General features: G+C 36.8%; 2 protein-coding genes across 4 annotated transcripts; one reads left to right on the top strand and one right to left on the bottom strand.

Annotated features, from left to right (window-relative positions):
• Positions 1-2,324: 2,324 nt before the first annotated feature.
• On the bottom strand, positions 2,325-11,654 carry LOC129265782 (N-alpha-acetyltransferase 80-like). Of its 2 annotated transcripts, none has more exons than XM_054903722.2 (4): positions 11,034-11,654; positions 6,946-7,079; positions 5,389-5,567; positions 2,325-4,599 (listed from the first exon to the last, which is right to left on the bottom strand). In XM_054903722.2, exons 1-4 carry the CDS (start codon positions 11,126-11,128, stop codon positions 4,249-4,251), a joined length of 759 nt encoding a protein of 252 aa, XP_054759697.2. In that variant the 5' UTR covers positions 11,129-11,654; the 3' UTR covers positions 2,325-4,248. The 2 variants fall into 2 exon arrangements, with proteins under 2 accessions (XP_054759697.2, XP_063958736.1); XM_064102666.1 differs by having other exon boundaries at positions 2,395-4,599; positions 11,479-11,654.
• Positions 11,406-19,377, top strand: LOC129265781 (damage-control phosphatase ARMT1-like). Of its 2 annotated transcripts, XR_010294218.1 has the most exons (6): positions 11,406-11,568; positions 13,342-13,447; positions 14,275-14,513; positions 15,037-15,184; positions 16,341-18,805; positions 19,090-19,332. XR_010294218.1 is itself a non-coding variant. In XM_054903720.2 (5 exons), exons 1-5 carry the CDS (start codon positions 11,495-11,497, stop codon positions 17,124-17,126), a joined length of 1,353 nt encoding a protein of 450 aa, XP_054759695.2. In that variant the 5' UTR covers positions 11,406-11,494; the 3' UTR covers positions 17,127-19,377. The 2 variants fall into 2 exon arrangements, 1 of the variants encoding a protein (XP_054759695.2); XM_054903720.2 differs by having other exon boundaries at positions 16,341-19,377.
• Positions 19,378-24,073: the final 4,696 nt, after the last annotated feature.

Below are 24,073 nucleotides of genomic sequence, written 5' to 3'. Positions count from 1 at the left end.
TAAAAAAAAGCTTTGGAAAAAAAAAACATACCCTAAAGACGCTTGACCCTGCGATTGAGCATTGACTGGTCTTTCAAAACTACCCCTTTTTTTGAAAATCAGTGTTTTTGATACCCTTAACGAGTGCACGCACGGCCTGCAAAAAAAAATGTAAAAACACCCCTTTAAACACATTTTTTGATCATGTGTGTGTACATCAATATATTTGACTGGAACCCCCCGGGTATTGTTCATTCTGTGAGCCCCTAAACATTAAGATCCAGTGCTTCCATAAGCCCCTATTTCAGGCGGCAGTTTTCAAGACATTCAGTATGTGAAATAGAAACCTGTCAGAAAATTTCTAGTCTACTTTGACATCTGATTTCATTCAGACCTTAAAGCTGACTATACAGTGCGTCCCACACAAAAACGAAACTGAGATTTATTGATGATTTATCTTAACTTAATCACAAATACAATAGACAAATGACCTACCATTGTAAAGCTTAGAATCTCCTCTTTCATCTGAAATTAATTAGATTATTCCTCATTCATGCATGAGTGAGCAAAAAATCAAAGAAAGGAAACCAAAAAGTCACTTGGCGGGCTGTATCTGGGTTTCAAAAAGAAAACCACATTTAAAAAAAATTCAATATCTGCTCTAAAGACTCGCCCTTTCCACAATAATCTCTGACAGAAGATATGACAGTCAGGTCTTTTGGTGTGGATAATCCCTCACTTCATTTTGTCATATGGAAATGTGGTCTTGCTGTCTCATCAAATTTTTCAATTCAGCTACTTGCAGCATGAGCTTTGACCTGTGGGCTCTGATTTCAAACTTAGCCTGTATTTTGGTGTCATCTACTCAGACACCAAACATTTTTCATATCTGGTGAATATTTCCAAAGTTATCATGTGGATACCAACTCGCATATTTAATGAGCTTTGACCTGCGGACACCGAATTCGCCGAACTTAGCCTGTATTTTGGTGTCATCTACCTACATACCCAATTTTGTTTGTTTGTTGTGGTGTCATCTACCTACACACCAAAAAATATTAAACTCCATTAAATATTTTTCGAGTTATTGCGTGGAAACCAAGTGTTGGGACGGATGGACAGGGGCAACACTTAATGCTTCGGTCTTCAGTCTGCGGGGGCATAAAAATTAATTGCAAATTTACAATAATAGATCAACTACAGTAAATCAATTTTAATTTCTCATTTCAAAAAGCAGACCAGCAATAGAATTCAAATTTGCAATTGATTGCAAGACAAATGATTGATTTGGGGAACCAATATTGACTTGAAATTGATAGCAAGTTTCTTGCAATTCCCCATGAGAGTAATGTTCCTGTTGCTCTCCAGCATGTTCCACAGTTTTAATAACAAAGGAAGGTACTATTTGTGATCTTAATTTGATAGCCTAATATCAATTGTGAAATCCCTACACCACAATACTAGTATTCATGACTTTCTAATGTGACAAGTCTTAAAATTGACATTCATTTCAAGATCGACTCCAGTGCTTGATGAAATGATCCAAAGGGTACAGTATGTAATAAATGTTTAGAATGGGGATTCTAAAGTACAAAATACAAAAATAAACAACACTAAGGATGGATCTTACTAGTACTACATGTATTATTTGTTCAGCATTGTGAGTATGTAGCAGTGAGTATATGAGGTAAATGCCTATTGGCTACATATTTTCAAATATAGTATAAAAAAATGCATACTGTTTATGAAAAGTAGTACAATTTGAATATTAATGGGAATATTGAGATGCCTTGCACCTTCTCTAAATATCAGATAAAAAGGACAACCTTTGGCTAATAATTTGGCATTTTATATCCCACTTAATTTGTAGAAGAACTGTATGAACCGGTTTATCATGCACCCAAAATAGATACATAAGTAAAATATGTTTAATTTCTCATCTGGCAAGAATTTCTTTCATCATAGTAGTGATATCACAATCAAGACAAATTGTATTAATTATTTAAAAAAACAATTGTTCATATATATGTGACCTGCCACCCCAAAACCAACAATAAGTCGACCAAAATGATGAATATTGAGATTTTTATTTAGCTTGGAAATTCATTTCCTAAGCTTTAAAATGATATGTTAAAATTGACCAACAATAACCATTACAAGTACTTGATTGAATGCACAGGAAATTCAGCAAGAGCATAACAAATAAGGAGAAAACAAGGTTTGAAGTTTGAGGTTCACTCAAGCATGAGAATGCATACTGTGTGATCTCAATGAAACTTCCAAGCAGTCCGAAAAAGTACTAGTGTCAAAGAAACTCCTGTATCTTTTCTTTTATTCAATTTCATGACTTCAAATTTTCACAGTATGAAGAAGAAGAATTGTTCATACAGATAAGTTTTTTTTTTTTTTTTTTTTGGGGGGGGGGGGGGTTTGGAGACTAAATTACTATTTTGGCTATTAACAGAGAACCTTACCGGGCGACTTATTGGTGTTTTTGGGGTGGTAAGTCACATATAAAGAATAGAAGAGAGAAGGGATTTTAGCTCACCATGGCTCAGAATGTAAGAAAATATAACTTTCTAGTATGTCATGACTTTTAAATGATATCAACTGTAAAATTAATTCTATCTCTCTCATATAAAACAAACAGCACTATATAAATGCTATTCGTCATCAGTATCATCATCATTTATTTGACCATGGATCAAGGGCAAAAGGGACCACAATACTTTCAATTTTTATAAAGAAGGCGCATGTATACTTCACAGAATCAGAAGTCCAATTCAAAGTACAAAGACTGCTCATGGAGAAGGGCACATAATTCCTTCCAGCTATTTCAGATGCGGTGGGACAGAGTTCAGCAAGAAAAATACTCAGCAACATTTTTATATAGAAAGTCTATGGGATATATGAGGCACAATAAATGTTCCGGAGGTAGAAGACTTTACTGGCTAAAAAATCTGTGAACCACTATTGTCTCATGCCACACAGTCTACTCCTACCGCTTCATCTGCAACCAGTCTGTCTCCTAACAATTTGGTCTGATTTCCATTTAGCTATACCTATTTTACATCTAACATCCATTTAGTCTAACATCAGTTTAACTATATGGTTAGATGAACAAATTTTCCTTCAACAAAGACAAAGTGGAAATTGGACCAACTGGGGATTATACTGAATGAAAATTAGACCAAATTGATAGCAGACAAAATGGCCCATATTCACACAGGTGGTTTTTAAAACCATTGGTTGAACCCATGGTTTATGCAGATTTCCTGTATAAATTACGCTTATTTACCGCGTATATAAAAAAAATGGCCAATGCTGATGCACGCTTTTGTCACAGTGCGCCAAATTGACACCTGTTGCCATGGTTAAGTATGCTATTTTATTCATGACTCCACTGTTTGAAGAGTGGACTCAATAATTCAAAACAGTGGACTCACAAATAAAGTAGCGTGGATAACCACGGCAACAGGCGTCAGCTTAGTGCACTGTGACAAAAGCGCGCATATCAGCATTGGACAGTTTTTAATATACGCTGTAAATAAGCGTAATTTATACAGGAAATCTGCATAAACTATGAGTTCAACCAAAGATTTCTAGAGGAAAGACCAAGTAGTTCAGGTATGCAGCTTTCAGGACTCAAAAGCTGGAACTTGGCCTTGGACCTTGACTTTGGCAGAGACACAGATGAACTGAATAGCAGCACTGGTGGGTTTTCATAAAGCTGTTCGTAAGTTAAGAATGACTTTACGCACACCTGGACGACCATTCCTTGTGCTCTATACAGTGTGTCCCCAGAAAAAGGAAACCAGAATTCAGTGTAATATTTTGCCATCATAATCATAAATTAGCTTCATGAGATTGTACATCAATATAAAGTATGTTTCCCCTCTTTCATTTGAAGCTAATCTCAACATTCATAATGCACGCATGACTGAGTTAGAACAATAGAATGAGGTGCTATTTAATTTCCATTTGCACCAGCAAGTTACGATTTTAAGCCTTTTCTCGCTTTTACGGCTATCTATTCGGAAACAAAATTCATAACTTAAATATCGATTTTGTCATCTTTCACGAGACCTTGTGCATAAAATATGAAAAAAGGCATGGTCGAGAAAGAATTGCCTGAAAACGTTCTTGATTGGATGGATCACTGAAAACAAGCTTGCATGTAAGAACATGCCAGTCATTCAAAAAGTCGGGCGTACCTTTACGAACAGCTTTATGAAACAGTCCACTGGTGTAGAAAGACATCTGAGGTTGCTATGCTATATGGACAACATCCTTTACCATCCAATCAATACGGAGTGCTGGTTTGGTGGAGGATACGGCTATCGGAGGTGGAGGAGGGGGCGGGGGAGGAGCGACGCCCTTTGGAGGTTCACAAGGTGGTGCTTCCACCTTCTCCTCCTTGTCACCATCACATACGGAAGCTGAACTACACGCTGTCTCTTTGCTTTTACAGCACTTCTTTCCACTTTCTATGGTTTCTGAGTTGCTGATATGGCTTGACGATATGGCTTCGGTATCAGTAGACTTACAGCAATTAGATCCTGAGTCTTTGACCGGTAGTGATGTGTTTGTGTCAACTGCACAGTCACAGGTTTCTAGCATCTGTAAGAATCATATAAACAATAGCAATGACCAACTTGTGTTGCAGCAATATGTGTTCTTGACTAGGTTCTCTCTGATTCTAATCAACAACCTTCACCAATGCGAAAGAAATTGAGTAATTGGGCAGGAACTGGGAACTAACGATTTTGATTGGTTTGCTCCCGAAAAGATGGGCGGAACTTAGAAAGATATGACAGGGAAAAGACAATGTTCAAAATACCGATTTGTGACAATCATAGCGGTGTCACGTCTCGAAGAGAAATGACAAAATTTATGACAAAAGTTATGAGTGTTCCAGAATACCACCCCAGGTCGTCGGATCCTGGCTTGCCTGCACACAATTTCTTGTATATCACCACTTACTTATTAAAAGTTTTTCAAACTTTGGGAATAATACCAATAGATCACAAAAACTCACAATCATTCTCTTTCGCTCAAACCTATTACATTAGAAAATAACAAATTCTTACAAACAAACAAAGATTGGACTTTGATTAAATAAAGTTCATTTTAAATGCAGATCACAAAATACTAACTGTGAAGACTTTTACTGCCATTTACATCCTAACCTAGGTTAAAATTCCAAAAGGTTATCAGATACCATTAGAGCTCTGTGTCTGTTGGTTCTAGTAGGGAAAATAAAGTACTGGACCAATAAACCAATAGGAAATTGTATTGGCCCAAAAAATGCCATTGGTCAAACAAAAATCCAACAAAATTTTTAAATCTGATTGAATTAACAGGATGGAAACTTAAACTTTTCTAACATATGACATAATGTTTCTTTACCATGGCTCCAACTGTGTTGACAGGCTTGCAGAAGGAGTATCCTAGATGTTCATAAAATCCTTGTTTATCCTTGGTGCAGAGATACATCCTGTGGAAACCAGCTTTTGCTGCATGTTGTTCGGCCATCTCCATTACACATCTACCCAACCCTTGTCCTCTCCGCTTTTTGTCTACAACAACTGAAAGAAATAATGATAATAATAAATAATTATTATAATAGATGATGATACTACTACTACTACTACTACTAATAATAATAATAATACCAAATTATAACTAGATTTTAATTGATCATAAAATAAGATTTGTGGTGTCTAATGACTATCTTTTACAGAGATTTTATTGAATTTATTTCAACATATTTTTAAATTGTGATAAAATATAAATTTCACCAACCAGTAAGTTTTACTGACTTCAAACGAGCTATGACTTTGACCCAGTGACCGGAAATTCCACTGACATAATTGGTGATACTGGACAACCATTCAAATGTCTTAAAGGACTTCATCATTTCAAAATAGTATTTAGCAATAATTTTTCAAATGTCAAAATCTTAACCTATGGTTAATATTTCTGTATACTGATAGCATAACATAGTCTATATTTGTTGACCTCAGGTTCAAATAATATTTGGCTTAAAAATTGTGAATTACAATTCAGGTCATACTCTCTGCAACTACTTTCTGTGCAATTTTCACGAAATAAGCCTACATTGTCGAAATCATGGTGGCATTTCAAACAAAATTGACTCAAGATTTAAAAGGCTTTAGCAAAACAGCAACCCCACACCCAGCAGGCAACCAAGCTTACAAAATATGATAATTGTATTTGTTTTCAATTTATATTGCACATCAAGAATTTTAACTCAATAGCCTCTAAATAAAAACCCGAAAGCCTGCTAATTAAAGGTTAAGTCCACCCCAGGAAAACGTTGACTTGAATAAATAGAGAAAAATCAAACTAGCATAGTGCTGAAAATTTCATCAAAATCGGATGTAAAATAAGAAAGTTATGACATTTTAAAGTTTCGCATATTTTTCACAAAACAGTGATATGCACAACTAGGTGAGTCAGTTGATGATGTCATCACTCACTATTTCTTTTATTTTTTATTGTTTAAATTATACAATATTTCATTTTTTATACTTATAGATTTGACAATAACGACCAACTTGACTGAACCATATAGTATTAAAGAATGATAATTCCACATGTTCAGGGAAAAATTAATCGTTGTATCACGTCTTGACAATGAGGAGAAAATTAGAATATTTCATATAATAAAATACAAAAGAAATAGTGAGTGGATGACCTCATAGTCTCCTCATTTGCATACCAGCCAGGATGTGCATATAACTGTTTTGTGAAATTAAGCGAAAATTTAAAATGTCATAACTTTCTTATTTTACATTCGATTTTCATGAAATTTGGTTTTATGCTTGTTGGATTTTTCTCTTTTTATTCAAATCAACTTTTTGTTGGGGTGGACTTGTCCTTTAAGGGGTGAGAATCTACAAGTTTTGTAACAAAATGCATTATAAACAAAATACATCTTACCAGATTCTACAAGAACACTCTTGTCATCACTGATGACCTTGGCCAACCTGCAGTATCCAACAACTGTGCTTTCATTCTCTACCAGAACTAATGAGTATGGTAGTGTAGAGCATGACTTGGTAATAGAATGCAACCTGAAATAAGATCAAATGAAAAATATTAGTAGGCCAGTTACATCACGAACATATATACAGGTGGGTGTTTCATAAAACTGTCCGTAAGTTATGAATAAGTTTAAGCACGGCTTGTGATCCTATCTTGGGCTAAATGATCCCTCTTTAGCTGACTTAGCACCTGAAAACATGTTCCAGTCGTGCGTAAAGTCATACTTACCTTTACGAATAGCTTTACGAAACACCCCACCAAAAACCATCAATGCCTTTCAAGCATCTGCTGGTGAGAAAAAATCGTTCAAATTTGCCGAGTACCAGATCTCATGTAAATCATATCAGTTATATATATAGGCCTCCTTACTCAGAATTGCACCCTGTGTCTGTATCATGCTTTATATCAGAATTCAGTGACTATATTCAGAGTCACTTTCTAATGTTCCTTTAATGATAGTTGGAGATTTCAATATACATGTTGATACCAATAATAGAGACTCTCAATCTTTCATAAACCTGCTTGAGTCTCTGTGCTGTGCATAGTTAGTTGATATCTGTACGCATATGTGCAAGGCCATACTCTTGATCTGTTGATTAGGAATTCAACAAATTCACACAATTTCAAGTTAAATTTAAAAAACTATCTATTCCAATAGTATGTACGGACCTAGGAAGCTCTTGCAGCGCAATAGAATATATAGAAATAGTTTTTGCGCTATATAAATGCATATTATTATTATTATTAATCTTTACCCAAATCAAATATTTTGGGACCACAGAAATCAATCTACCTTGGTAGAAATAGACTCAGATCTACATGTACATAGCGCATGTTTTGCATAAATTGGTCTTTAAAAACTGCTTCGACATGGGTGAATATTTGAGTTATGGAAGGTTGTCTTCTAATGCAGCAAGTTTACATGCACATTTTATAGTCTGAGATTTTAGTGCTATCCAATATTCATTCAGTACAGGAATTGTGTAGTTATGAGTCAACAGTGTTCAGTTGAATTACATTCCCTTTTAGTTTTTCATTGTATACATGCGTGACCAAAAAACCACGTAAAAAGGATCATCTCTTTCTCGAGATAGGGCATGACTTACGTATGTAACGTATTAAGGGTGTCAAAAACACTAAAATAATGAAAAATGGGTATACATATATTTCGCCAGGAAAACTACGTGTTTACGGTCCAATTTGTGAGGGTATTTATAAAGGGTGTAGACTACCTCAGACCCTCGCGCATGCGATGTTTTGAAATCGGCAGCGAATTATTTATACATGTGAGGAACTCCATGTTGGCTCTAAATCACAAATTTTGAGGCTAACCGGAGGATGGATATGGAGTGAAAGTAGGGTGCAAAGTAAGAAATTAAGCCTTTATTTTTTTTTAATGCCTTTTCGTTGTATAATTTCAACAATAAATATGCATTTTTTCCCACCTTTGCCACTCGGGAGTATCCGAGCGAGTTCACCACCTTGATGTTCGGGTAGGTGGAGCGTAGTGTAGCGGTAGTGAAGTGGAGCCTGCAAGAACATCACTTGAGGTAGATGTAGACCTACTTTTTACCCAAACACTACATGTTTAGGGTCCAATTTGAGCGAGGTGTGTGGGGTGGTACTAAACCCAATGAAAGTAAAGGTAAAGTCGACGTCCGTGACATAACAATTGATATTGTTGTACTTATATTTAGGGGGTCAATTCAGGGAATACTTGTCAAGGGTACCATTTCGTTTCCAATACTTGTTAAGGGTAGGGTTTCACACGCTAATACTTGTTAAGAGGTGCATTTTCAGAACATGTAAAATACTTGTTTAGGTTGCTTTCTGAAACCCCATGGTCGTGCATGGTAGGCCACTCGTCAATGGATGTGGCGCGGAAAGTTATAAATAATGCCAGACCTCCCGATAATGACCAAGGCCATAAGAATGAATACTCATCCTAGACATAGGGTTTCTCACACTCCTAAATGCTAAAGCTTGCAACTGTAATGTATTTTTTTCATGTGCTACTTGAATACATACATATAATGATGTATTACACAGAATTGTGATATCACCCGAGAAATTGCTTGCCCAGCCTAGACAGCTGGCAGCTGTCTGTTCCGAGTTTTTTAACATTTTAATTTTTTTTTTATTTCTTCTCGTATGTGAGTGGAGCCAACGCAGTTCATCGGAACAACCAGAGACCGAAGCTTTAGTTTTAATTGGTCTAGCCCAGCCCAGCCTTGATGATGGCATGAGCCAATAAGGTATATTGCTAATCATGCAGAACCGCAATATGCATTATGGGATCGCAAAAGGGGCCGTTAGCTAGTTCTGCGCACGCGCACTGCGGACATCCGCTAGTGCGCGTACGCAACGGCCCCTTTTGCGATCCCATAATGCTTTGCAGTCCTGATTAGCGATATACCTTTATTTTATGCCAGCGCATGCCAAGCCCTGAGCAAAATCCAGCCAGGGAAAGGCCAAGACAGTCTCTCTCAGCCTATCACATTCACAAACTCTCGACTCTCATTTCTATAGTGATGTGAAGTACTTAGCTTGTGTTAGGTATTAGAGAAGAATATATAAACAAGCTTTATTGAGGCATTTCTTCAGGCACAAATGCCTAAAAATAACATTTTCCCTCACAAATGTCAGAGGCGTATTTTCCGTTACCATTATGTGTAATTCCGTTACCACATACTTCCCCAAAAGAAAGACCAATTATAAAAATTTGTTGATATTTGTGAAAAAATTACTTTCAAAATAAAGTTGACATTGTAATGAATTGAATCAGACATTAACTTGGAGCTAGTGTGTTGTAGATTTCAAAGAAACTTTTCCTAAACTTTGGGTTGCAAATTGACTCATTTCTCTGGTAATTCCGTTACCATTGCACATCTGAACGTGAGGGGTTTTCTAAATATCTTAGTTCAGAGTATAGCACAAGTGGCCATGCATAGTATTAAGTTCAGAAAATGGGAAAATATTGACATATCTGGATGCTATGAGCAAAAATAACAGCCAAAATTATCTGATTTGTAACTCTGATACCATGGAATTGCCCATTTACTCTCTAGATTATCATTGTATATATATTTTTCATCTCATTCTTGCTGTCATGTTTTATGCCCGGGGGGGGCACTCAGTATATAATGCATAGTGGGTATGTGCCGCGGAGGGGACCCCCATTTTTACACTCAAATTTCCGTTCCAAGGCATAGCATTTTTGTCTTATTGAGAAAAAGAACAAAGAAAGCCGCTCCAAGGCATAGCATTTCCTTCTTATCGAGAAAAAAGTAGAAAGAAATCCGCTCCAAAGCTTCGCATATTTTTCGTTACGCCGTTCCGGTCGCATTGATCTGCTACAATTTTGGTGAAAAGCGGCCGTAGAGCGCTTTTCGACCATCGCCTAAGCGCGAGCGCACCCGGCGGAGGCCGCGCTAGCTGCGTCATGCACGATTGCCTGTTCCATAGGGATGCATACGCACTCACAGAGATACGGAGATCCGTTCCGAGGACCCCCGTTTTCACAAACATTTGTAGTTCCGAAGCCCGTTCCGAGGACCCTCCTTTTTACAATAAGCCCGCTCCAAGGCCCCCGTTTTTTGCCTCGCCCGCGGCACACCCCTACCACTTTTTTGGTCGAGTGCCCCCCCCGGGGTTTTATGTAAGGGGCCCCTCTCACAAGCTCTGCTTCTATGGGGTCTCACACCTATCATGTATTCTCATTTGTTGTTAAACTGTGTAATATGTCTCTTGTTTTGATTGGATTAAATAAACTTGAACTAGTCTACAGCTACCTGAGCCAGTGAGCCTGCCTAGCCTCAGGCGATGGTTCGTGTAGGCTCCTCTCGATCCACTTCACTACCGCTACTGTCCACTACACCTAACCATCGGGCGACAAATATGGTTTTTGAGAGCGAGTATTTGTCGCACGAACGTGAACCATCGCCTGAGCTGAGCCTGATTCATTTCATGATTTTATACTCTACCTAGCAGCTTTGCTCCTTGGCCATTCATCATTCAAAATTTCAACACAGCCATCTGTAAGGTGGGTATTTTCATGTAAAGCTAAAATTGACATCATCTTGAGTCCAAATCCAAATCCAAATCCCGATTGAGGTTATTAATATCAAAGATAATCGTAGCGCAGTTTCAACTGCGGCCGTCATAAATTCAGCACATGGTCAATGTCAATCCGTTCAGCATATTAATACCGGTAAGGGTATACCGTACCGAGATGCGCTATTTTATCCAACCACGCCCACTTTTGTGCACCAACAGTTTAGAGGCCATTGCTAGGCTGCCTGTGTGCCACAGTGCCGGGCTAGCTACTTCCTACGTACCGCTCGGTGTCTAGATAAGATTAAGCACGTGTGCCCACGAACAAGGAGGGGATCAAGCAAAAAGAGAGCAGTCACTTTCACATGTATTTACATTTCAAAATAAGAGCATGGAACCACCCAAGAATGCTGATCATACTACCGAAAGGCCGCTTTATGCAAAATCATCTGCTCAACACAGGGAGTAAGTTGAATCAACTTAATTTTCAAGTAGACTCTGCGGTTAGTACGTTAAGGGTAACCACCCAACCACTAAACCTGGCTCAGCTCAGGGAGCTCCGGCGGGCCGGAGCCCAGGAGTCGACTGTGCAAAACGAGGGAGACAATGGGGTAGATTGGGGTCTCAATAGTAATCTTAATAAAATTATGCACATACCACGATTATATTGATGAAGGTCTATCATGACCCAAAAATCCTGACATCGAGGCACAGACTGGAACCTCAAAAAAACGAAAAGTTCTGTCGCGATACCTCGATCTTCTTTCAAAATTCAAAACAAAAATTAGGCTGATTGAGACTGAGTCTATATTTTGTACTCTCCAAAATGGGGTAGAATGGGGTCGCAATAGCACCCCAAATAAAAGGGGACAAAATAAATTATGCACTTACCTCGATTTTATGGATGAAGGCGCCGGCCGTGACACAGAATCCTGACAAAGTGACATCGAGGCACAAACTGGAGTCTGGAGCTGGACCCCGGGGGGGGGGGGGGGGGGGCACTTTACATTGACAAGTGGATACCATGCATGACCAAAAAAACACATAAAAAGTATGTCTTTTTCAAGATAGGGCACGTAATAAGGGTATCAAAAACACTAAAATAATGAAAAAAGGGTAGGCCCCCCTATCTATTTTTGCTAGGAAAGCTACGTGTTTAGGGTCAATTTTGCGAGGGCGTAAAAATATATTTTATAAAGGATGTACTTTTGGCCCCAAGCCAAGAGTCAACACTACGTGTTTAGAGTAGACAATTTGCACGAGATGTGGGAGGTGGGGCTGCACTAAACCCAATGATGTAGGTAAAGGTAAAACCGACGACCGATGTGACACGTTTAACAATTAAAATATCGCTGTACTTGTTTAGGGGGTCAATTCAGGGAATACTTGCCAAGAGTATCATTTTGTTTTCAATACTTGTTAAGGGTAGGGTTTCACACGCCAATACTTGTTAAGGGGTGCATTTTCAGAATATGGAAAATACATGTTTAGGGTGCTTTTTGAGACCCCATGGTCGCGCATGGTATCCACTCGTCAATGGAAGTGGCCCCCCCCGGGAGCTGGACCCTCAAAAAAAGGAGATGTTCTGTCTCTTGGCACATGAACACCTACAAACACTTGGGTGGTAATTTTATTGGATTCTATTTGAACTCATTTTGAGATCGTTACCACAACTGGTATTTATCTTTCATTGGAATTTTACATCTGCAGGTCACAGGTTATTTCTCTTCAAATCCACAAAGTAAATTCAATATTTTTTTTTCAAATGAGCAAAATAATTTTTTCTCCAGACACCCTACAGTTATTCCTGTCTATTGAGAACCAATTTTGAGCATATTTCTGTTAGACCCTCTGTCCCTCTCCTTTTCTTAATAGTTTTCAGAAGCGGCAGATCCAGGTAGGGGCACATTCGGCTCTTCTAAAAAATCATTTGTCAAAGTTTTTCTCACATAAGTAAATCACTGTAAATTGGGAGTGTAGACCTTTTTTTTTTGGGGGGGGGGGCAGTTAATTTTGTTCTAAACAAAACATTTCCCCTCCCCCTTTTGGAAAATCCTGGATCCGCCCAGGGCTTGTTTGTAGCCTGACTGTTACTTTTGTATTACTACTAATATATGGCTTAAATTGCCAATTGGTGATATCCAATAAACTTGATGAAGAGAATTTTATTTAGCAACAAAACCTTGTAGTCATACAAAGACACTCAGAAAGTAAATTTTCCTCCTTTTCTTTTTTCAGGAGCTTTGCCTTTGCTACTGTCAGTAAGCGTCTACCTGTGATTCTGACCAAGGTTATTGATACAGTCTACAAGTACAGGAAAGATGCACAGCAGTTACATGGCCAGGTAAGCCAGAAGATATACTTTGCAAAAAGTAATTTCCTTTCTTGAGAGTGCCAAAAAAATATATATATAAAACCACAGAAGAAGATCCCTTGATGATAATGATGATGAAGATGATATGATGGTGGTTGTTGAGGTGGTGGTGGAAGTGAAGTGATGATGATGATGATGATGGTTATGATGATGATGATGATGGTGATGATGATGATGGTGGTGGTGGTGGTGAGATGATGATGATGACGATGATGATAACGATGGTGGTGGTGGTGGTGGTGGTGATGATGATGATGGTGATGATAATGATTATGTTGATGATGATGATGATGATGATGATGATGGAATAAGTGGTTACCCTGCCAAAGTTATCTACAAGACTCTTGGCATCTTCCAGACTGCAATTAGGCAGCAGTCCTCAACATTATGGAGAAACCAAATTGTTGTTTGAATTCTGAAGGCGTAGGTAGAATATTCTCAAAAGCTGCCATTGGGCAAATAAACAGTCTAAACCCACAAAGCAGGACAATCAGGGAGCATTTACTTTTATTGTACAAGTTTTCAGATCTGACGAATTTCCTTGTTTTTAATTGACTTGGAATCCCAGGTGTCTTACTATGGTAGCTGTCAGATAAAATAAGCTTTGTTCATGCCTTCCGTGCAATGTTCCCTATGACTCTAAATGCCAATGAAGCAGAATAAACGTGTGTTCATTCATCAGGTTTATATTTTATGTATAAGATGTTAGGAATATCATGCTTTGTAAAGGAATGATAAGTTGAGATGAAAAGCAAATGATACATGTTTAACTTCCAACTGTTTATTGTTTCCTGCAGCAAGGGGCTGAAGACTGCAAATTCATTGTTGGCAAGCTGTCTGCTCTCAAGAACTGCATGCAAACAGACAAAGCCCTGGAAAAGCTCACAGATGATCGTGAGGATGTTGAGCTTTGGAATGGGTACTTAGACGATGAGACGGAGCGTTGCGGAGGAGACAAACCCAGATGGTTTAAGTCGGCTTGGCTTTATGTCGAGTGCTACATGTACAGGGCCATCACTGAAGCCATAACCCTGAGGTAGGTTGAAGGTGATCTTAATTTACTCTTGTGAATTTTTTTAAAAACCAGTAAACTCAAAGTGCAAGAATTACAATATTCAGACTTTCCGCTCAATACTTTCTTATCCGCATCTCCAGAATATGAACTTTCTAGGGCCTGCTTCATTAAGACTTACATTATGGTTAAATGCAATGGAAACCTTAATTTCAATTGGCTGCTTAGCCCCGTTACCATGGTAAGTTGTTTGTGAACAGACCTCTTGATTTGTGCTGGAAAGTTGTCAACCATGACAGGGTAAATTCAATAACTTTTTATAAACTACCATAGTTCATAAAGCAGGACATCAAAACGATTTTTGTTAACATAAATTAATATTCAGAGGCGGGTTACTTATTGCTTAAATCAAGGGCCACTTTGTGTTATCTCAGCTCTGTGCATTGTACGATTATTAATGTAAAATGGTATGACTTGTTTACTGCATATTCTCTTCAACATGACTTGATGATATTTCAATGAAAATTTCATGTCTTCCTCTTTACAGCCAATGTCTAAAAACCTTTGACCCCTTTAGTGATCAGAAACAAACTGCCCTGCTATCTTCCCTTGATGCAGTATGCACTCTAACCTCTTACCTAGACGAGGCAGTCAAGGTACCAGCCTCTTTTGAAAAGTTTGCTGATATTCTTCAGGTCAGTAGAAATTAATACCATTTCTTACTCTTGTTATTCCTAGACTTCTTTTTTTTCTATTTTATCAATTGTTGTTGGGTGGATTTTTTGCATTGAGGAATGTTTGGTTGGGCTGCAGCACCATATTCTAGCAGTTTTATTATGAAACATGTGTATCTCAGTAGCCTAGATAATGGTTGGTGACTTGGGGATTATTTCATGAAAAAAATATTCAAAGATTTTCACTGACTATTTGTTATAAGCTACTCCAATCCTTTATAAAATCCGATTGGTTCAGGGCAAGTAAGTCAGTGAAAATCAACAAGAAACTTCATTAAACATGAAGAGGATTTATGCTTGTTACAGAGACATCTCTGTGATGTCATTGCTCTTAAAAGATTAGCTTTGTCTCCAAGGCTTTATGGAAATTCAAATATGTCTGATTATACTTCAGCAGTAGATCCTCACAACTCTTATCATTTCTTGCAAAAAAATTTATCCGCAACTTAGGAGAAATATCTTTCTGGCCTAGCAAGACACAAGAGGCAGAGGTATAATTTGAAATTAATATTTAAACATCAATCCTCAGTCTTTGCCCAAAATAAATTATACTTCCTATGCACATGTTTATAATTTTTGATACGCCTGTCCTATGGGACGTATTATGGTATCATGCTCGGTGTCCATCTGTCTGTCCGTCCATCCGTCCGTTTGTCTGACCGTCCATTAACTTTTCCTTATAAACGCGATAACTTTAGTTTATCTTAAGCTAAGCTCATATAATTTGATGTGTATGATACTAGCATGGATCCCAGGAAGCCTATTGATTTTCAGGTCAAAAGGTCAATGATCAAGATCACAGTGACATGTTTTCATGTTTCCCTTGTGCAGTCCTTGTAAATGCGATAACTTCAGTTTAGATTAACTTAGGCTCATATAATTTGGTGTGTATGATACTAGCTAGCATGGATCCCAGGAATTCTATTGATTTTGAGGTCAGAAGGTCAAAGGTGAAGTCGCCACCTTCCACTTTTCTTGCTTGACCAATAACTCCATTTTCTGCATTTCAGGCATATTATGTGCTCGCCGTAGCAACACTCTTGTCTCTTTCTTCAAATAATGGCAGTAGACTTGTACTCATACTACTATCATCCTTTCTTTTCATACCACTTGACAGATATCTCTGTGGGGGAACAAGTGTGACTTGTCTATATCGGCAGGAATTGAAAACTCCCAGAAGATAAGTCCAGTGGCCCAACTGGCCTATTTACAACCCTACATTCTGGCTGACAACATCCACCAAGTATGGCAGACTCTATGTGGTGCCAAAGCATCCCAAGTCTCCCCTGATAAGAAGGTCAGACTGGACGTAGTCTTGGACAATGCCGGTTTCGAGCTCCTCACAGACTTGGTCCTTGTGGACTACTTACTTCAGGTCAGGCTCATCGATGAAGCACATTTCCATCTGAAAGCAATGCCTTGGTTTGTTAGTGATGTCGTCAGGTTTGACTGGGACTGGACGCTTCAGCGATTGCAGGAGAACAAAGACGCAGCTGTGTCGTCTCTAGGGCAGCGCTTCCAGGATCGGCTCAGAAGCGGTGTCTGTATACTGCACGATCATCTCTTCTGGACTACTTGCTATGATTTCTGCGATATGAAGGTGGTGGCTCCGGAACTCTATCAGGAACTAAGTAACGCTGATCTACTTCTCTTTAAGGGAGACCTCAACTACCGCAAGCTGGTGGCAGATCGCTCCTGGCCACACACCACACCCTTCGAAGATGCCCTATGTGGCTTCCACCCGGCACCCTTGTGTACTCTTAGGACACTGAAATGTGACACCGTTGTCGGATTGAAAGAAGGATTGAGTGAGAAGAAAGAGGCAGAGGATAAAGACTGGATGGTCACGGGACAGAATGCAGTTATTCAGTTCTGCAACAAAATTGTCCAATTGAGTCCTTGACAGGAGTAATAAGATGACTGTATCCAATCATGTGTGTGGATCTTTATTTCGATTCTAGGTAATGTGGCATATTGCCATGATTCATTAACCAACTCAAATGACTAATTATATTTATGGAAGCAGTATGTAAACATATATATTGGGGTAATATCTTCAGTTAGAAAAAATGATTGTTAAACCAGAAGTTTAACCTCATTGGCTGAAATTTATGACATTTCAAAACAAGATTCTAGATAATTTAATTTATTTGCCGGTAATATATATATATTTTTTACTTATTTTTTACTTCAATACAACGTTTTGATGACTCTTTGCTCAAATATGGACTATGTGTTGTGTCCATTTAGAGATAGTGTTTGTATAAAATTCCCTTAACTTTTGCCATTAAGATGCTTATAAAGCAGTAGATGTGTGCTTTGTTGCCCTTGTAAGCATATCTTTGGATTTGAAATAATCCAAAAGTTACTCTCGAAATGGATCTTCTATAACTGAAAATGCAAATAGTACAAAGTGCATTTTGAATAGGCCTACTAGTGGTGCTACATGTACAACTGTGAGATTTTAAGGTAAAAGAAAGATATTTGATTTGTGTATTTCTGATATGATCAGGGCTCTGAAACAAATGTTTGCTACCAATCTCTTGATGGCAATGGTGAATCAGAAACATTGTTGCATGCACATTTTATACAAAATACTGATTAGTGTCGTTCTTTCACATTTGATTTCTATCACAAACCTTTGTGTTAGGGGTCCTGGTGCATTGCTTCTTTCAAATCCTTTCATGTACCGTATTTATTGCGTTACATACTCTAATTTTCTTTAAAGTCCTTATCCTTATTTATTTTGATAAACTAATGAACGATAAATTGTAACATGTTTTGTAACAGGGCAATGTTCTAGAAATTATCTTAATCAGTATATGTCTGCAGTGATGATTTGTTTTTATGCATCTTTAAAAAAATCATTTTAGTTGATGAAATTCAATCACTTTCTTATTTGCGAAATAGACATAAATGAATATTTTGTCAAGCAACAGGGTAAGTTCAAAAGAAGTGATATGTGCGATACATACACTTATGTATTCATTCATGTTAAAAATGAAATTGGCTCAGGAGTTCAACTGGTATCTTCTGTTTTAACAATATTGAGAATTTGAAACATCTTTTAAGTTATTGTGTGAAAATTATATTAGTGGTATGAATGTATGCAAAATGGAACATATGGTATTTGTTCTTAAAAGGTGTTTTGAAAATGTATTACAAGTGCACAGTTGAGAAAGTGTAAATTTCAATCTAACTTATTTCTTTGTTAGATCTTATGACGATTCTTCTAGTAATATTAATGAATATTATTCTTTCCTCTACATATATTAAGTACCCAATTATAATATTTCATATTTTCAAGAGGGATCCACACTTTCAAGCTTTACTTTTACTGGGCCCTCCTCACTTCCATTTTCATATTCTCTATTTAATACTGCTTTTTTGTCTCTCCTGCAAAGCAGAGCGAGACTGTAGGCGCCGTTTTTCCGCCTAATGAAAAAATATTGAAAGAAGAATGTGTTATGCATATATACTTAATATGTATTTGTATGCCTTTTCGGTTAGTTTGTTCTTAAATATTTACTATAATGTTTGGGAAACACTGCAGTATTCTGTAAATTGGATACTGGGGCCAATGTTTCTATGTTGGTCAACGGTTGGAGAAAGTCTCCTTCTCTGCTGATGATTAGTCATAGGTGGCTGGAGGAAACGGCCGATGAAAGCACCCAGTTCATCAGTTACCCAGCTATTCGAGGATCAGGGCTCCGTAACACAAAGGTTTGCGATGAATTGTAAATATGAAAGAACCGCGCTGATTGGTTCCCGGTCAGTAGTTTAAACAGAGTGCGCATGCAACAATGATCTTGATTGGTTATTGGTATTTAGTGATTGATTGCAAACCTTTGTGTTACGGAGCCCAGTTAAAAAATTGAGCTTGTTTGGTCAAAAACCATGCCAAGCTTCATATGGGGGATATTCAAACTCAAAATTCAAAATAGAAATACAAAATAGAAATAGTTATGTGTACAAGTTTTTGTAATCGATACAGTATCTGTTTTATTTTCATTTTTTCTTTTTAAAACTGATCAATGTATATGTGCAAATGTACATAATATATGGCCTATAAACTTAGGTCCTACTATATCCATTGTCTGGGTCATCATAGTTGGACTGCTCTTGATTATTTTTAATAACATAATATTATAGCTAAATAGTGTTCTTATACAATTTCATCTTTAAATGGAAAGAAAGAAAGGAAGGAGAAAAGAAAGGAAGGAAGGAGGAAGAAAGGAAGGAAGGAGGAAGAAAGGAAGGAAGGAGGAAGAAAGAAAGGAAGGAGGAAAGAAAGGAAGGAAGGAGTCAGAAAGAAAGGAAGGAGGAAGAAAGAAAGAAAGAAGGAAGGAAAGAAAGAAAAAAAAAGGAAGGAAGGAAAAGAAATTAAAGGAAGAAGGAAAGACAGAAGGGAAAAAAAAGAAGGAAGACGGAAAGAAAGGAGGAAGGAAGGAGACAGAAAGAAAGAAAGAAAGGAATGAGAAAGGAAGGAAAAAAAAATTTTAAAAAAGGAAAGAAAGAAGGGAAGAAAAAAAAGAAGGAAGGAAAGATGGATGGAAGAAGGAGAGAAAGAAAGGAAGGTCGGAAGGAAGGAAAGAAAGAAGAAAAGGAAGAAGGAGAGAAAGAAGGATGGAAAGAAAGCGGCCAATCATGGCATATGGAACAACTTTTTGGCAAATAAAGTTGGAAGCGAGCAAAAAAAATACTCTTAATAAGAAAAGCTTATTTTGTGATAAAATGTGAGAATATGTTTAGAAAAATAATATCACATTTACTCCTATTCCTTTTCTAAGTTTTTCTCGGTGATGGAACTTCTTCTCTCTCTCTCTCTTTTGGTGGGCGGGTCTGACATTTTTAAAACAAGCGAGGAAGAGGAATGAGAAGAGAGAGAGAGAGGAGGGGGGGGGAGAGAAAGATGGGGTGACACATTTGGCTGGTAGGCCAGAATATCTATGTAATTACTGAAAAATCAGTTAATACGTTGATAGGTAGTACATCTTTTCTCATTTTGTATATTGTGTTTTTAGACTAGTGTCTCACTGAGATTGACAAAACAAAGTTTAAAAAAATTATTTTTATATCCTTTTGAAGATCACCTTATTTTGTTAGTATTTTTTATTCCGGTTTTTTTTAGGTAAAATAAGTGTAGAAGATACAAGAAATGATAATTGAAATTCAAAAGTGGTTGTAAGCAGAAAAGAACCATGAAAAGAGTCCTAAAACATGACTCATTTTCAGTTCAGCATTTGAAAATGTCAACTTGTGCTTTGTGCTCTCTTGCCCCCCCCCCCCCCAAATTCCCTGTGGGGAAAAATTCCCTTTTTCCAAAATAGATGCCTTTTTTTTTTCAAAATTAAATTTGCCCTTTTAAAAAGAGAAATACCCTTTTTGAAGTAAAATATAATGCATTTTAGGTTAAAAAATCATTAAATTCAGGCTCGCGCTTGTTCACGGTTGCAAAAATGTTTAGAATGTCCAGTGTTTTCAGGTTGGAATATCACAAATTTTTGGCTTGCGTTCTGCTCTCGCATCAATCATTGTTTAGTAAGGTATTCATTCTGTTCCTGGTTACAAATGCTTAGAATTTCCAGTTCTCAGGTTGGAATATCATAAATTTTCCAACTGTTTGGTGTCATTTTAAAGATGACTTTATTGGCTTCCATATATGTAAGTGTTTTCCCCAAAGTGATATATTTTTGTATATTTTTGCAGCCATTTCAAAAGTGTATAGTTTTTTGGGGACGCACTGTATAGCGCTTTTCATGAAATCCATATCAAAGCGCTCTTCAATGTAGAACATAATGAGATATACAAACAAAAGTGAAATAGAAATTATATAACAAAAACATTTAAAAATATTGAGAAAACTGTAAATGGGGCTATGTTGAATATGCTTTCTTCATGAGATCTTTAAATTGGATCTAAACAATGTTATATTTGGAATACAACGAAGGGAAGCTGGAAGAGTATTCAAAAGACGTGGGGCAGAGCTTGAAAAGTACCTATCACCCCCCCAAAAAAAATATATAGTTTTTGCTTTTTTGACAGTTAAGAAATGTTGATTTGCAGAACGAAGGGACCTACTGGGAGTGTATGCCTGGATTAATTCAGAGAGATATTTTGGAGCAATTACGAATTTTACAATTAATAATATGCCAAATATTTATTCATTTTTTTTTTATTTATTTCAGTTTTATTTACGCAGGGTAGCACTTTCAATTATAGAACTGATTTACAAAGAGGCCCTGCAACGATAAAAAGAACATATACATATTTTACAAAGGACATAGAAATAAGATTAGGAAACGTATACATGCAAAGTAAAAAAAAAAACGATCCTAGTGGGGTCTAAAACTAAGGCTTCAGCCGAAAGAATTTAAATTTAGTTTTGAATACTTTAAGGGATGTTGAATTTCTAAGATTAGAGGGAAGCTTATTCCAGAGGAACGGACCATAATATTGAAAGGACTTTTTCATGATTTCCGTTTTTGGTTTGGGAATAAGGAGAGGGTACTTTAAGGCGTATCTGGTTAGTATCAGATGAGAACGAAATAATATAAGATTTACTCTGTGTAATTCTACAAAATACATTTTAAAAACTCATACGTATAATTATACAACTCAATTTAGCTTTTAAAAAATTAATGCACAAAGTCAACTCATTTCCGAAGAAAGAAAGCACAAAACAACAAAAACTTATTTTCGAAAATTTTAATCCTATCAAAAGCACCATTTCTCATAATGAACATGTAATTTTCAAAATGTAATAAACTACAATCTTAAAGTGGTAAACTTGTTTATACTTATCTTATAAAACTAGCTAAGGCAAAACATGTATTAAATGAATAATGTATTTTACATCCTATATAAATTAAATCAATGTATGCTGATTGGTTTATATAGCATCATGTGACCAAATATATTCTCACTATTTTGTGATTAGGCTAAAAATGAAACGCCCCGTTTGCTCAAAGAGTGCAAACTTTACATGTATTGAAGAGACCCTGAAAGGGGGATTTGTGTCGAACCATGCATGGAGGTAGAAAGACCCTCCATGGATGAACCGTTGAAACAAAGTAAACCTACCCAATCTGAATTTAAACTGCAAGGGAGCATAGCCCCCTGACAGGAGACTGTGCGTTGTTAGATAATTTATGTCAAACATTATTTATGAGAGAACAAGCCCACTTCGTGAGAAAGAGAACTCTTTCTTTATTAGTGCTCACATACATGCTGGTGTTTTTTTCTCCCAAATGTGGCTACTTGCCTTCAAAATCTCATGTAATAACGATCGAGGAAATATGAAATTAATAGTAAGATTAAACGAGAACTTACCGTTTGAAGTTTGATCTTTATTTTATGAATATTTAGGAGGAAGTAATTACGTGCCCTCCTCATCCACCCAAATTTCAAACTGTAGTGTAAGTTCTATTTCTTACTACATTATATCGTTCGCAGCCACATATGGAGCTTTGAATATTGACTGCGCATGCGCGGGTGGGATCTCTAAGTAATAACTTAGGCCTACTCCTAAATATTCATAAAATAAAGATCAAACTTTAAACGGTAAGTTCTCATTTAATCTTACTATTTACATACAAAAGCCAATACATTGATTTTCCTATTTCTTTCTTCGCTTTGACGAAATCTTGCAATTTTCTGACGACTTCTCATTGATGATAAAACTCATCCTTTGCCACGTTTATACTTCAAAATAATGTTATTGGTGACATCTATATAAATCTTTAGTATTCCTATTCAATTAAAAGAAAGTGGATACACGTCACGAACAAAATGTACTTGGTAGTATCGGATGATTTAATTTCTCATTCAATCATTACTTGTAAGTAATTTATTAGTATCATCAAAATAAAAGTAAAATAAGATTTATCTATTTTTCCGAGGACCTATTTTAAATTGAAAGGAAATTTGATGAAATTTGAATGTTGAATATCACCCCCAAAATGTTTGACTATGCATATTGCATTTGCCTTTTAATAAAAAAAAAAAATACCTAAAGTTAGGGAGCTGTATAAAGCCACTCCATAGTTTAGTCACATGTAATAGACATTTATAAAAGGCGCCTATACTATGCAAAATTTGGTAATAAATACGTGTTCGCCTTTTCATGTGATTTGGAAGGGGTTCTACTAAAAGTTAAGGCTGCATAAGTTCATTTTGTTTATAAAATCTATTTGTTAGTTGTTAGTACATCAATGCCCTGTTACATACGATAATGTCGCAGCAACGCATCTGAACTTTTTTAAAGTATGTGTAAGGGTGGGCAAGTATATTATACAAATATAATATATATATCTAAACACATACCCATATATATATATGTATGTATGTATGTATGTATGTATATATATATGGGTGTATGTATGTATGTATGTATGTATATGATGGTGTATGTGGGTGAGAGTGTGTGATTTAGAACAACTTCACATTATATTTTGTTTTAACTTTTTTTAATTCTTTATTAAAACGTCGTGAACTACTAATAGTTAAATTTGTATTTTAAATTGTCTTTAAAACACAATAAAGAGGTACTCAATGACTCCACTCTCTCGCAAAATAAGTAAAAATACATAACCCCCCCCCCTCCTGATAATGGATTCGATACTGGACCCACTACCCTGCACCCGCGCCTACCCCAAACACACACACTTTTCAAAATGTTAGCTTAAACCAAATACTGAGTGAAAGCATATTTCATATATTATCTGTAACTCGAGTCCTGATAGAAACACCGCTGTGACATTATGCGTTACGACGTGACTGTGACGTTATGCGTTAGAAATTTGCCACGACCTTATGCGTTGCGATATGTGACGTTATGCGTTAGAAAAG

This window comes from Lytechinus pictus, chromosome 7, assembly GCF_037042905.1.
Source record: "Lytechinus pictus isolate F3 Inbred chromosome 7, Lp3.0, whole genome shotgun sequence".
Taxonomy (NCBI): Eukaryota; Metazoa; Echinodermata; class Echinoidea; order Temnopleuroida; family Toxopneustidae; genus Lytechinus; species Lytechinus pictus.
The sequence above is the reverse complement of the archived record's forward strand: the minus strand, read 5'-3'. Positions and strand labels throughout refer to the sequence as shown.

What these genes read in the sequence shown, in the direction of transcription:
- LOC129265782 (XM_054903722.2), bottom strand. Translation starts at nt 11,128, where the DNA reads ATGATGTCAATTTTAGCTTTACATGAAAATACCCACCTTACAGATGGC. An exon ending in CCAAGGAGCAAAGCTGCTAG is followed by an intron (nt 7,080 to 11,033) that starts GTAGAGTATAAA and finishes ATCTTATTTCAG; the next exon opens with GTTGCATTCTATTACCAAGT. An exon ending in GAGTGTTCTTGTAGAATCTG is followed by an intron (nt 5,568 to 6,945) that starts GTAAGATGTATT and finishes TATTTCTTTCAG; the next exon opens with TTGTTGTAGACAAAAAGCGG.
- LOC129265781 (XM_054903720.2), top strand. Translation starts at nt 11,495, where the DNA reads ATGGAACCACCCAAGAATGCTGATCATACTACCGAAAGGCCGCTTTAT. An exon ending in TCATCTGCTCAACACAGGGA is followed by an intron (nt 11,569 to 13,341) that starts GTAAGTTGAATC and finishes TTCTTTTTTCAG; the next exon opens with GAGCTTTGCCTTTGCTACTG. An exon ending in ACTGAAGCCATAACCCTGAG is followed by an intron (nt 14,514 to 15,036) that starts GTAGGTTGAAGG and finishes TCCTCTTTACAG; the next exon opens with CCAATGTCTAAAAACCTTTG.